At 44.9% G+C, this 15,386-nt stretch overlaps 1 protein-coding gene across 3 annotated transcripts in view; it reads left to right on the forward strand.

Annotated features, from left to right (window-relative positions):
- The window catches only part of LOC114213559 (PALM2-AKAP2 fusion protein), a 106,154-nt gene extending 98,434 nt beyond the window's left edge, over positions 1–7,720 (forward strand). For 2 of the 3 annotated variants that reach the window (XM_028108814.2, XM_088018883.1), the window contains exon 4: positions 3,808–7,720. In XM_028108814.2, the coding sequence (XP_027964615.1) occupies positions 3,808–3,906 (99 nt within the window). In that variant the 3' untranslated portion in view covers positions 3,907–7,720. The remainder of the gene's footprint in view (positions 1–3,807) is intronic. The other variant, XM_028108813.2, reaches the window with a different exon arrangement.
- Positions 7,721–15,386: the final 7,666 nt, after the last annotated feature.

Raw genomic sequence — 15,386 nt, forward strand, 5'->3', positions numbered from 1 at the left:
TTCTCTGCATGTTTTTATGTTTATATTTCATATGTTTGTCTACACGGATAACATCTTGGTTTTGCATGCCTTAAAACTTTCTGGAAACGATATCACATTGTAACATCCTTTGCTCCTTACTTTATTCTATCTACATTGTTTTTAGATGCCTCCAAGTTGTTACTGACAGCTGTAGCTCATTCATTATAGCTGCTGTATGGTATACACCATATATCACCGTTAATTCATCCTCCTATTGATGGAAGTGTTGGTTGTTTCTTTGTTTCCTTATTTTTTGCAATTACAAACAATGTTTCAGTGAATGTTACGGGTTTCTCTTTGTGTAAGCTCTGGAAGAATTTCTCTCTGTATATCTAGGAGGGGAAGTACTGGTTAGAGGGCTTTTACATCCTCACATTCATTACGTATTGCAAATTATTCTTCAGAATGGTTGCGCTAACTTATAGCACAATGTATTTTTAAAGTCTCCCTATCTTGCAAAATAATTAGTACCAGAGATGGGAGCTGATGATTATCAGTAATTTTCTCTCAAAAGATATGAGTAAGAAGCATCTTTCATAAGATATAAAAGGAGTAACGAAATATAACAGGTATATCATCTCATGTGTCCTCCTCAGTGGCTAATTGCGGTTCTCATCTGGGCAATGGCAGTGGAAGAATTAGGCCCTGGGCCCCATCCCCTTTGAGTTAACATAATTAAGAATAATGAAAATCTGGTCAAATATGTTCAAGGAAGATAAAACTGGGCCCAGTCTATCTTCAGTTGAAGAGGACTGAGGAAGACAAAATATTAATGTAAATGGAGTGACTGACATTACTTAACCCTTCTGCCTTTGGTTACTCATACTCCAAATACAGTTGTCTGTTGATTTCTACGCAAAGATGAGTGATTTGCTTGAATTTCCCAAGCGTGAGAGAGAGAAAATTAATATTAGCGGGTTACTCAAAGAGAATTGATTTTTTTCCCTCTCACCAGACCTAAACCTGAATTTGTGAAAATGATAAAACCTTAAATCAGATTTTTCAATTATTATTTTTAATTTTTTTTTATGTTTTCCCCTCTCCATTCCTATAGAGAGTATCATTGCTCTTTCTGTGGCTTCTTCCAACAGACTCCTGATGGGCACTGAGTCACAATGTAGCACGGTGGCCTAGGGCATCAGCTCCACACCCAGAATTCTGGGTGTGAACCTCAGTTCTTCCCCCAGCTGAGTAACATTGGTCAACTTAACCTCCCCGTGCTTCAGTTTCTTCCTATGGGAAATGCGAGTAATAATAGTATGTATCCCGTAGAGCAGTCTTGAGGATCAAAACAGTAAAGGGTTCACAGTATGTGTGATGTGTTGATTATTCTATTACTAGAGCTCCAGAGGCAAGTGCTTTTTTTGCCCAAAAAAGAAAGGAATGAACTTTAGGAAATGAAGTTAATATGCAGGAACTAAAGTATCAGAGCTCTAGATTTGCTTGAGATTTTAGACACACACGTGCATGCACGCGTGCACGTGCGCGCACGCGCACACACACACACACACTACAATACTGTACTCTGAATTAATTATGGAGTAAATGCTCATTTAGATACCTTCTCCAAGAGCTTAGCCTTTGAATCTTCAAAAGGCCATTGTAGGATGTCTTCACCCCTGAGCCAGTCCTAGACGAGAAGCCTTGTATTACCCAGAGACAACACAATGTAGTTGTCTGAACACTTCATTGTTTACAAAGCCCCTTCAAATAATGATAGAAATAATTATTGGTTGAAAACTCACAGAGCACTGAGAACTATGCTGTATGGATATTGCCTCATTTATTCCCCGGGCCAGCTCTGTACTATAGCTTTTATGATTCCCATTTCACACCTAAGAGAACTGAGGCCCAGGGGTAAGTGGCTTTTCTAAGGTCACACAGTCACTAGGATTTAAATCTAGACTTGCCTGGACTTCAGAGCCAGTGCTGTCTCCGGAGAAAGCCTTCGACCCAAGGCAGGTGCTGTCTCCATCTTGCAGATGAAGAAAGTTGAGAGATGAGATGCCACGAACAACACCATGTCCCAGACGGAACCGGAAAGAAAGTCAGGACTTCTGGATCTAGTCCAGTACCCTGTCTCAGTACCCTGTTACCACGCACTGACCTTCTAGATGAATCCTCTACTTAACTATACCAGACTTAGTAGCATTCTTTGCCCCTACTGGTCTCTTATTCTTAGATATTGAATAAGTGACCGTGGTATGCTTACACACAAGACACTATGATATGGCTTATGTGCTTAACGATGAACATTCATTTAGGAGACATGGCTGAGTGCATCCTACATGTTAGGTCCAGCTGTCCCAGCTGGGGGGACTGGGGAAGGCTTCCCAGAGGAAAGCACATGGGAGGTCTGGGAAGTCCATCCATTTGTCAGAGGTCCAAAGAAGCAGGTTGAGATGGACCTCCAGACCATGAATCTACCCAGAACTTGCTTGTGCCTTGTTTCCCAATACTGCCTGCAACCTGCACCTCCTTGCTTCTCTGGAGTTGCCCGCATCTTCGTCCCTTGCCAAAATGATTGTTCTTAGAATAAGCAAAGCCTTCACTGCAGTTTGGATCGTCAACCAGTGTTGGCTCTGCTAGATTTTTCTTTAATATCAGAACCTGCACGTCCTAAGCTAATGCCACCATAATTTAATTGATTGGCATGCGTGGGCTTGCTTGTGGTGCCGTGTCATGAAATTGAGCCACTTCTCATATGTTGACAACGTGAATGTCATCCATCTGGATCTCATCTCAATCAAACCAAAGCTGGAGCAGCCTGGCTGAAGTTTCCCTGTGGAGTCCACAGACTATTCTAGTGAACTGGAGGGAGGGAGGCCTTACCCCAACGGTGGTGAGCCTACCTCTCCTGGATTTTGTCACCTTGCATTTCATTTATTAGCACCTGTGCCCTGATGTTGCATCATCATGCTCAGATTGCTTTTTATTGGCCTGGGAAGCTATTTTTCTTTCCACTTAGTTTCTCTTGGAAGGTTAGTTATACCAAAGTGGACTTTTATGATATAAATATGATCATAGCTTATGTATGTCCACAAAGCTTGATGGGTTGAATTCACACTGGTCCAATTGTTTGGGATTATTTTCTGGTCTGCTTCTTTACAAAGAGACTAAGACAACTGATACCTGTGCTGTCCAATATGGTAGTCACAAGGTCCGTGAGGATATTAAAATTAATGAAAATTAAACATTTAGTTTCTCAGCCACACTAGCCTTATTCCAGGTGCTCCATAGCCATGTAGCTTAGTGGCTACCATATTGATAACACAGATACAGAACATTTCCATCAGACAGCACTGATCAGATAACATGTAGAGACCTACTGTGTTACCAAAACAATGCAGAGTCAAGTCTAGTTCAAAAACATATGCAAACTTGTGATGAGCACTGGGTGTTACTTGTAAGTGATGAGTCACTAAATTCCGCTCCTGAAACCAGTATGACACTATATGTTAAGTCACTAGAATTTAAATAAAAATGGAAGAAAAAAACGTGGAGAACACGTCAGGGAAATTAAATTTCTATATTGAAAACTATGGGTCAAAGAGCAAATGAAATTTGGCTATGAAATGAATGCATATTCAGAACCCTACTTTATTTACCACATCTCTTCTACCTCCCGGCCATTCCAGACACTATTACTTTCCCTTTCCTGGATGCTGTTGAGAGGGAAAGGACCAAAAAAAAAAAAAAAAAAAAAAAAACCCAGAAAAGCTGGTTTGTTTATATAGTGAACATCCATGAACTTTGATTCATTTTTTTTTTCCTTCTTCTCTTTAGGTCCTTGAGGCCACACGGGTTAATCGAAGAAAGAGCGCCCTGGCCTTGCGCTGGGAGGCAGGGATCTATGCCAACCAGGAGGAAGAAGACAATGAATAACAAACTTCCTTCCACCCAGGAAGCTTCTTTGGTGCTTGGGTTACCAAGAAACCAAGAAATCCACACATTGAAGCATTTTAATGGAATATTTATTAAAGTGCGAACAAACTCAGCAATCCTTATGTAGACCAGAAGCTGCAATGACCAACGATGAAAAATCAAGTGAAAAGCACCCACCCATCAAACTCTATAAACACCCAGGAGTCAAAAGAGAAAGAATTTTTTTTTTTTTTTGAGACTCAAAGTATCACCTGGATGTGGACCAGTCCTTTGATCCAAAAGGACAAGCAGATCCACATGGTTGCTACACGCAGAACTGAGACTAGCCCCGCTGGGTGATGAGGACAAACATTGGTAACAGGGCCATTTAGTGCAGTAGAGCCCAGACTGGTGCAATCTACAAGGCGTAGGATGCTCCCTGCACCAGCTTCCCGCCTTCACTCACGGCATCCGAGGTGTTGGGATAACTTCGTTTACTCCAGCAGCCATAAAATCAAATGCAAGTTTCTCTTTATTGGCCCGGAAGAGGCAATTAGGATTCCATTTCTCTTACATTTAATTGTTTTTAATTGGGAGCAATCAATGATGGCAATACATAAAATCCACATTTTCAAGACAATGTTTCTTCATGTTGCAAACAATCTATTCTACAGGAAGGGGTTGAGAAAGAGGGAGAAAGCCAAACCAAATGGATTGTCTTAGCTTTAGGATCTCATCTGCTTATAGTATTTGCTGTTTATGAGAACACATTTTCACAATTATGTTTCTTCATATGAAAACTATATTTAGTGGGCAACAACTATTTTTATGATGGGATGGGGGGAGCATATCCATGTGTAAAATCTACACATTCAACAGCTTGGCTCAAGATGGTAGGGGTATTTTTAGAATGGCAATAATTGAAAAAGGGCAAACTCTGCCTTAGAGAGGCAGAGGACGGGAAATAAAAAGGTGTTTATAACTATATTTTATATTATAAAGTGGACCTTGCTTGGTAGGAAGAATGATAGGATTATTTTGGATCAGTCGGAAGGGAATCATTAAAGAAAAGGTCATGAAGATAGAGAAACAGGGAGGGAGAAAGTAGGAAAATAAGGAAGTAAGAGAGATTATTTTTGCTGAGCAACCAGTGTTTTTCAGGATGATAAAGAGAAAAATATAGAATAGAAATTTAAGCGCAGGCTTGGAATCAGCTACAGATCCTAAAGATGTGTGTGTGTGTGTGTGTGTGTGTGTGTGTGTGTGTGCGCGCGCACGCGCGTGCGTGCGCGTCTCTGTGTGTTTGGGTAAAGTGTGTGTACAAGGATTTTAAAATTCCAGAATGATCATGGGACAAGGGTGTACAGTTATTTCCTCCAAAGCTATTTGCCAGCGTCAGGAGTGAGTGAGAATTTCTTTTTTATGAAAAGGGATATAGAGGCACCGACCTGATACAGTATTTGTAATATTAAATTGACCTAACCTGGTATTTGCATGAGTCACAATTGAAAAGTTTTGAGCGGTTTTGTAATTTGACATTTAGAAAAGTACCATATTTATTCTCATGCTTTGTATTCGTAGCTTAGTATACTGTAGAGGATGCCAGGTTTACTCTCTGTCATTTAAAGCAATATGATAAGGGTATTCAATAATTGGGTGCCCCGAATTTCTGGATGAGAAACATTTTTAAATCTGGCCATGAGAAAAAAACTGACCAGCCTTTTATTTCCTATTTTTTTTAAAACTATGGTTTTTTTTTAAAGAGCAATAATTAAGCCAGACCTCACTAAAATTCCTTTTTGTTTTTATAGTGTTAAGTCATAAGCTCTAATATGTTACTCTGACAAGTAGCAATGCCACAACAGTTTGTGTGTAGATGTTAGGCACATTATCTTTGCTTCTTTTAATAGACTAGTGTTGACTTTAGGGGGGAAAGTTTATTCACAGACAAGCAGTGGGCATAAAGTAAACATGCAACTGTCTGATAACTCACAAGGATCCTTTAAAACTGCCAAGGGAACCTGCCATTTGAAGCCAAACTCTAGAGGTGGGTAGTGGGCACCATCGTTATATGGTTTATTCTCCTGAATATTCTGAAGGGATACTCAACAAAATGTGCTGGCCACTGGGACACAAATAAGATCCCTGCTGCAAGGAATTCATTTTCAAGTAGGGGAGGCTGGCATGGAGACAGACATGCCCAGGAAAATGAGGTCTGTGTTAGGTGGGAAGTCCTGACGGGTAAAATGGGAAGACCCAGGAAGGCCACCTTGCCTGAGGATTTCCAGGCTTCCCATGGCAGGCACGGACTGAAAGCAGCTGGGACAAGACTTCGTGTGTCCCCGGGGCACAGTGGTAGCTAGCTAGGATGGCTGGTGAGTGGAGCGGTTTTATGAGGGGCACCAAAAATGGAACCGACTTTGCATCGGGTAGTGATATAGACATGAGAGAGACCAACACCGTATTTCCTAAGAGGAAACAGCCCTCAGGACCCACCGGCAGGTTTTTGTTCTGTTTTGAAGGAAGCCATGGACCCACCCACCTTACACCTACATTTGAAAACGGAGAATTTGCAGCTGATTGGGAAGCCTAGGAGGTCACACAATTCATGGACTCGCTTTAGAGGCAGACCAATTGGCCGTTGACTACAGTCGATTGAACCAGAAGCATGAACTGCATTGCGCAGAGTTCTAGAGCCCAGTCCCTTGGTCCGTGCTCCATGTGTGGATAAGGCAACAAATGCAGAGTTTCTGTGACCCCACCCTAGCCTCAAAGCTGCTTAACTATGGCCCCTACATGGCCAACATTTGCTTGTTCCCCCTGCTGCCTTCTGATGACTGCTCTGCTCATTAAAATGTAAATTAACAGTTCCCTTGCAAGAGCCAGATTTTCTCTGTGCTCTTGAGTTTTTTATTCCTTACGAAAACATTGGGCTTTGTACATAGCACCGTGCTAGGCTCTGGGATCCCAAATGAACCCCTTTAACCTTCTGAAAATGCAATAGACCCCAGGAGGAGAGTCCTTCCCACCTAATCCATCGAGAGGAAGAGGCTTGTCGGAAAAATGGGCCTCTGATGCTCATCCCTGCCCCCAAATAGCACGCAAGCTTGTTAATCTCAACTATAACAAATGTTTAGATGCTGTAGATGTTAAAAGCTTTCCTGAAAGTGTTCCTTTCCACAGTGTTTTATAGATGCTCCCATTCCTCCGGAGCTGATTACTGACATGCCTTGGCTTTCTCATCCAGAAATTATGGAAACAGGGTCTGTCAGTGGTAGGAGGCTGGGCTGTGTTCTACTCAGATGACACAATGCGATTTCCTTGCCTCTTTACACTTCTGCATGCTGCCCACCCTAGACGATGACATATAAGCAGTATATAGATCAGTGTCCACATATATACACAACACACACACACACACACACAAAGCATCACAAGAAACACTAGAACAGTGTTGACTCATGTCTCTGAAGACAGTTAAACATTTTTCCAACTAAATAATGGATGTAATTAAACTATGTATTGAAAAAAAAATAGCCTAAGTGTTTAGAGATGGTGAATATATCCAGTTTTAGTGACAGAACCAATTTCCTGAATTTTAAGCATTCAGTGAGTGAGCTGCCAATTTTGATTTTGTGTTGCCCTTTACCCAAAGGACTTTTTTTTTTTTTTTTTGGAGGAGGAGGGGGGGAAAGCAGCAATACTGTGTTTGAGAATTATACTCTGTATCTGGCTCTCCTGTGTATGTTAACCACTTAAATGTTATTATCCTGCTTCAGTTTTATAGTGATTGTGAGGCATTCAATGCAAGTATACAATTATTTTCTCATTAAAACCCAGTGTGTGCTGCGTTTTTATAAACGATGGCTGCTTGTTTGGGGGTGGGGGGAGGTTGGAGGCCGGATCTGCCACGCGACGACGCGCCGGTGCCCTTGGTCTTGACTTCCGTGTGGCAGTACCTGTGTCTTGCACATTTGGAACCAAAAAAGCAGTACTAGCTGGTGGGGCACCACTGTGACAGGCTGTCCCAGTGCCTCTTTTTGTGATGCTGTCTCCAGCTGCCTCAGCTAGAGCCTACAGACCTCTGATGAGACCCCAGAAATGATACGGGTGCCTCTGGATGAGGTAGGTAGACCCCCAAAGTCAAGGGGATGGCTGGGCAAACAGCAGGACAAACGGTAAAACCCAAGCTTCGCATGTGGCTCTTGGGCTCTAATTTTTATTATTATATTCCCAGCACCTGTATTTGGCTCCCCTCTGAAGAATGGAGACTTTCAGACTTGGGAGAGCATAGTAAGATGGCAGGTTCATCAGGAAGCTTCCTCCCCAAGTTTCCTCCTGCCCCCCATCCCCCCCCACAGCCAGCTGTTCCCCAAGTGGCCCCTCGCAAGTACTTGTGCCCCAGACCTTCCGTCTCCTGCCCCCACCCCACCCCTCCCCTTGGGGTCTCTTCCTCCATCTCTCCCGCTGTATGTGACTTCTTCCAATCTTCTGGGGACAACGGAGTTGTGATCAGCTCAGGATCCAGTGTCCTGGTCTTTGCATCCATCACTACTAATATCTGGGCATGCTGGGCAAAGCCAGGAGTGTCAAGGTACACAGGAGAGGCACTCAGAATGAGACACAGAGTTTGGGATAGTCCAGGTAGAAGGTATCTTCAGGGATTCTCACTGAGGAGGCTTTTACCAAAACCGATGTGAGGCATTAAAATCACTAATGGGTGGACAGCAGGTAGGCAGGCTTTTTGCTCTGTGACCGAGACCTCCCGTCCCTACCGCCAGGTTCGTCTCCCCTGTACTTATCGGCATCAAAGAGATAATCACTGGGGGACACATGCGGCCATGAAGTTACTTCAAAGCATTGCTCGTTTTCATTATGGGATGCCTGTGCCACAAAAGAGTGTGGTGATTCTGTCCCTCCCTACACAGAACCCACATGAAGTTCAAAATTGGGCTGCTGGGAACACAGAGAACAAATGGGGAATTCAAAGGGAGACTGGAAAAGGTTTTAAAGGTACAAGAAGACACAAAGGCAAAGAACAGGGCCTCCGAAAATTCCTGGAGATGGCACACTAGCAATTCCAAAATGTTGCCCAAGCATTCAGATGTTTTCTTTCAGAGAAAGAAGAATGTTTGCATAATAAAGATTTTTAAAAATAATTCTGCCATGATATAGTGTTCTCGGTGTCCGTGAACCCTGATGGGAGAATTATCTGGCTGTTTTGTTCTCAGTTCACAGGTGGTAGGCTCTGAACACCTGGGATGGATGTGCAGGTACCCCAGAAGAATAAAATCTCAAATCTTTCTCTCCCTTGTTTGGTTGTTTTCCGCCCACCCATTTAGACCACATTCTGTCTCTGCAGTGGTCTTCAGCTCCTGGATCGACGGGCCTCTGGGGAGCGAGGCTTCTACTTGAGCAAGCATCTCTGTCACCTGGAGGGCTCATTAAACACAGACTGGGGCCTCATACCCAGGGCTTCTGATTCAGTAGGTCTAGGGTATGCAGCCTAAGAATTTTCTAACTCATCCCCTGGAGATGCTGCTCTTGGTCCAGGAACCTCAGTTTGAGAATCACCGACCTGGAGTAAGTAATGAATAGGGGTCTGGGCATACCGCTTAACGTTTGAAAACTGTGGAATGGATGCATGATTTATAAGCTGCAGATACAGTCACATGTGGTCCTGGGTTGTTTTGAGTATTTGGGGGGGGCGGTGTGCCTTTGCCCAGCACACCAACTCAACACTTTGTGGGTCTTGGTGAACCAGAGCTTCGATTCCATTCAGACTCTCCAGAGAGGGCCCCCTCAAAGGGGCTGAGCAAATTAAGAAGAGAGCGTAATATCTATATGTGTTCAGACTCTGATTTCAGGGTAAGATCCAGGGATTCGTTTGACCTTTGGAAGAAGTTTTTATTGTGTGGGGTGATAGCAACATCAAGACCCCATAAGTCCTTTTTTTATTAATGTGGCTGCATAATTTGAGATGAGATACAAAATAAGAGGTAATTCTTATTTGGTCTAAAACAGCACTTCTCAATTCTGACTCCATCTGAATCACCTGGAGAGCTATGAATTTTGGGTTCAATTGGTCTGGGCTGGCGATTAAAAAGCATCCCAGGAGACTAACCTGCCACAAGCCTTGAGCATCCCTGCCCAGTGCTGGGGCTCTTAATGTGGCTGCACCGTACATAGGATCCCCAGGTGTTTGCTTTCAAGATACTGCCACTTGGAGCTCACCCCCAGATATTCTGATGTATTTTGTCTTCATTGGGCTCAGACATGGCTATGAACATGGGTATAGCTTAGCAGCTCTCCAGGTGTTTCTAACGTGCAACCAAGGTTGAGAATCGCTAGTCTCGTGGAGAAATGTGTTTGCCTCATGGCCTGACTATTCAGAAAGTTCTTGGGGGCAACCTCAAAATGAAATGAGTAAAAGGCCTTGAGGGGCTGAACTGGCCCATCTCACAGGTCCCAGGAGACAGAGGGCAGTGTTGGTGGCCGAGGGAGGGGCTTTGCAAAGGGGCTTTGTTACCCGTCTGAAAGCCTCAGCTCTCCTCCCTCCAACCCTCCGGCTGACAGCAGGCCCATCTGTTCAAACTTTTGGGTAAACTGAGGAATGCAAAAGCTACAAGGGAGGCATGTTCTAGCCTCTAATAGCTGCACACTGAGAAAGAGAAATGGACAAAAACCAAAAATGTCACAGGGTTATTTCTGGGAGATGAAGCCATAGTCATTCTGTTTGTCTTTACAAGTGTTTGCTGGTTTCTGTGGTATAAATATTCCTACAACGGCTGATTGCAAGATGCCAGTGGTTTAACAACTGGTTCACAAAACCCCTGAATATTGAATAATTGGTGGAGATCAGAAAACAGGATAACCTCAAGGTCTGGAGCAAAAGCCCCAATAACAGAGCCGTCATTCGCCTAAATGGTTCTTCTGAACCAGTCAGAGCAGGTAGCAATCAGGGGCTCAGGATCATGACCGATGTTCGTGACTAGTCCCAGATAGCAAAACCCCTCCGCCTAGGACTTGTGCCCCCTCCCGTTGCCAGGGGCCGCGGCAGGGGGAGAGGGAGGAGGGGATGCTGGGAAGACCACATTTATGACACCAAAGAGCCTGTGTTGCGGACCATGGCCCTGGACATATAGTATTTTCACTGCGTCAGTGTCTCTCTGACAAACCTCTGGGATCAGACAGGGACCTCGGACTTGGGGCCCACCACTTTTTCATCAGAACCTTTGACCATTTGCTTATTCTAGGTTGGATTTTTTTTTTTAATTATGTTGTGTTAATCACCATACATCACATCATTAGTTTTTGATGCAGTGTTCCATGATTCATTGTTTGCGTATAACGCCCAGTGCTCCACGCAGAACGTGCCCTCTTTAATACCCATCTCCAGGCCAACCCATCCCCCCACCCCCCTCCCCTCTAGAACCCTCAGTTTGTTTTTCAGAGTCCATCGTCTCTCGTGGTTCGTCTCCCCCTCTGATTTCCCCCCCTTCATTCTTACCCCCCGGCTATCATCATCTTCTTCTTCTTCTACTTCTTCTTCTTCTTCTTCTTCTTCTTCTTCTTCTTCTTCTTCCTCTTCCTCTTCCTCTTCCTCCTCCTCTTCCTCCTCCTCCTCCACTTCCTCCTCCTCTTCCTCCTCCTCTTCTTCCCCTTCCCCTTCTCCTTCTTCTTCCTTTTTAACATAAAATGTATTCTTTGTTTCAGAGGTACAGATCTGTGATTCAACAGTCCTGCACAATTCACAGCACTCACCATAGCACATACCCTCCCCAATGTCTATCACCCATCCCTCCCACCCCCCACCACTCTAGCAACTTTCAGTTTGTTTCCTGAGATTAAGAATGCCTCTTATCAGTGAGATCATATGATACATGTCTTTCTCTGATTGACTTATTTCACTCAGCATAATACCCTCCAGTTCCAACCACGTCGTTGCGAATGGCAAGATTTCATTCCTTTTGATGGCTGCATAATATTCCATCGTATAAATATACCACGTCTTCTTTATCCATTCTAGATTGGATTTCTGACTTCTGGAGTTGCTGTGGGGAATGAATAGAAATGGTTGGTACAGATGTGCTCAGAGTATACTTCCTGGAAAGCCCTGGCTTCAGTCAGCAAATACTTACTGAGTGCCAACTATGTGTGAAATGCTGGGGCTATAAGAACAATGAAAACAAGGGTTGTTGGGATGGTTTTCACTGGGATTGGGGGAGCTCTTAGCATCGGGAATGTGGGGACAAAGCTGCTCCAAAGTCAGCACTGTCTCCACACCTGCCTGTTAAATAGGGCCATCCTGTGCAGGTCCTGCACTCTCTTAGCATGCTTTTAATTTTTCCCCTTAGTGTAGGACCCATATAATTGTATTCTGGGCGAGAGAGAGAGAGATCCAAGTGAAAAGATGTTTAGGAGAAGCCAGAAGTATTCCAGAACTCATCAGTGGATGGTCATACGGTGCTAGGAACCTGCCAGGAGACACTGAGGAAGCAACTTCCCTGGATGAACAGGAGGGCTGCAAGATCCCAACATTGGTAACAGGAAGGGTGGAGTCTCTCACTTTTTTGTGTTGGCCTTTACCTGCAAGCATGAAGTGTGGCCACTAGGTGGCGATGGTCTCTAGCGTGAAAGCCGCTTCCACAGCCAAGAGCCTTCCCCGGGGAGTCAGGACATTTCCCACTCTCAGCACAAGACAGGAATCCTTTGAGATCTTACATATAGTACACCAAAAACACCAAAATGGAAACCACCACGTGTGCAATCCTGTGTGGAGGTCAAATGTGGCCCTTTACTTAGACTTCCATTTCAGTGGAAAACTGACCGTCGCCCCCAGAGGGCAGCAGACATCTATCTGCGCCCTTGCACTGGCCAGGGATGCACCAGGCCCTGTGCTGAGCGCTTTAGGTGGGTTATTTCACTCCATTCTTATGATACTCCTTTGAGGTTCATCCTAGTAGTATAGTCTCCACTTTACAAATGAGGAAACTCACACTCAGGGAGTTTGAATAACTTGGTACCCGTGACAACACCTGGGGTGGAAGGAGGTTCAAACCCAGGCTGTCTGGGCTAGAGCCCACGCGCCTCCCTCCCGAACTGTCCTTCTCATCCACGTGATTCAATAGCAAACACACCTCCCGTCTCGGTCCTGGGCCAGCTCCGCTTTCTCTCAGACCAGCAGAGCCTGCCTTTAGCACAGGCCAGCGCCAAGAGGGAGATGGTACTCCTGGGGGACTGGAGATTGGGTGTGTACATCCAAGTCAGGGCTATGGGTGGGGAAATTGACAGTCTGCTTAAGAGCCGCCATTGTCGCGAAGAGACACCACATGCTGGAATTCTGGTTCTTTCCAACAAGGCATGTGGTTTGCCCTCCTAATTATCACAAGTGCCTACTGAGCCATGCAAATGTTCTGGTGGGCCATAGAAATGATCTCCAGCTCTCTCGCCTACAGCATGTTTTCCTTGGCCCCTGCTGTTCACGTGTATACACACACGCACACACACACATTTGACAGGATCACTCCATTTCTAGATGTCTGCTTCTGGACTGGGCAGGGTAAAGCTAGACTGCCAACAAGGAGACCCAATAATTAATTCAGTGTCTGAAAGAACACAGTTTATTTCTCTCTCACATTACAGTCCAAGGGGGAGCATTCAAGGCCTGAGGGCAGATTTATTTAAGTTGGCCTCTTTTTCCTCCTCTTCATCCATCACCCCCAGGACCTGTGGTCACGGGCATGGTCCAGCTTTAGGAAATGAAAGATGCAGCCAGGCCATTTACTGAAAACATAGGTGTGCCCATTCCCAGGATCCTCAGTGGCCCTAGCTTCCCTGCATTGAGACAGACAGTAGACTGGCTTCTAGAGATTAGGAAACTATTTCTAGAATTTCCATTGCTACCACAGAAGCTGGCAAGGGTACAACCCAAATGCAGCCTAAAGACATAAGCTGGTAAAAAATGTGACTAGCGTTGTGCATCCTCTCCCAGTCCACAGTCCACACCTCGTTTATCCTTTCCTGGAGTGATAACAACACAACCTATAAGACGAATACTTACAAGGACAGATGAGAGGAACAGAGAACTAGAAAGCCCTCTGGACTACTAATCAGGATCTCCCTTGTCTTTTAACACAAAGAGTAATGTTTGCCTCCTTGTGCAACAGAGATACCACTGTGGGGCCCGTGGGGTTTTGACCATTGAAGGCTGGCCACGTAGCTGCACTGTGCTTTGAGGACCAGCTCCCTATAAGGAGACGCCCACACAAGTAGACTTGAGGTTCCTAGTGCTCAGGCTCTTTGCACGTACACTGGCGGTGATGTGGGACCTGGGTGACTCAGCAAGGGGAAGATCAAGAAGACTGTCCCCGAGAGTACCAGACCCCTTCCGACGTGTGTCTCTCTCCTGCATTGCACCCTTGCCCTGGGACAAGACTATCTGAGCATAAAACGTTGGAATCTTGTGAGTCCTTTCAGCAGCAGAACATTGGAAGTAACAAATGTGTAATTAACACACATTCTCTTTTCGATGCGCCTTCGTAGTCCATTCTTAATGTCACCTAAACCATCTGCTTGCTCGGTGCACTTGGTCCTCGGCATTCGGTCTGGTGACCTGGAAAGGGAAAGGCTCATGACAGGGGGAATAATGAGGGCTCTCGGTTGTAATTCTCTGGGCTCCATAAATATGACCAAAGAGAATGCAGGTGCTCTGCCCAGCCTGTGTGTGAGACATAAAAGCATGAAGCACAAAGCGTCTCCCACAGGGAATCAGTCACCTGCAGGGAAGAGAGAGGGGACACCACAGAGCAGCTCTCCCAGGAGGAAGGCAGCTGTGAAAGGAGATGGGCACCAGGGCAGAGCCATGTGGATGAGACAGGACGCAGTCAGAGATGGCAAGAGGGAACCAGAGGGTTGGCTGGGTGAGCATACACGACTTGAAAGAAATTACAATTTATTGAGGTGAAATTCACATAACATAAAATTAATCATTTTAAAAGTGAGCAAGTCAGGACACTTAGTCCATTCCCAATGTTGTACTATTTCACCATCTCTGTCTAGTTCCAAAACATTTTCGTCATCCCCGACAGAAGCCCCGTCACTCCTCAGTCCCCCTCCCCCAGCCCCTGGCAACCACTCATCAACTTGCTGTCTCTATGGATTTGCCCATTCTGGACATTTGGTGTAGATGAAATCATACGGTATGTGACCTTTTGTATCTGGCTCCTTTCACTTAGCCTAATGGTTTCAAGGTTCATCCAGGTTATAGCATATGTCAGAACCTCTTGCTGTTCTAAGGCTGCGTGGTATTGCCATGGTGTGGACAGACCACATTCTGTCTATCCATCCACCCGCTGGTAGCCAGTTGAGCTGTTCCCACCTTTTGGCTCCCATGTGAACAGGCATAGGCACGTACTTACTTGGGTCTCTGCTTTCGGTTCTTTGGGGCACATACCTAGGAGTGGGACTGAGGAGTCATTTGAAAATCCGGTTTAATTCCA

This window comes from Eumetopias jubatus, unplaced genomic scaffold, assembly GCF_037043125.1.
Source record: "Eumetopias jubatus isolate StellerSeaLion01/CBP00866 unplaced genomic scaffold, mEumJub1_p1.0 scaffold_15, whole genome shotgun sequence".
In the NCBI taxonomy this organism is placed as follows: domain Eukaryota; kingdom Metazoa; phylum Chordata; class Mammalia; order Carnivora; family Otariidae; genus Eumetopias; species Eumetopias jubatus.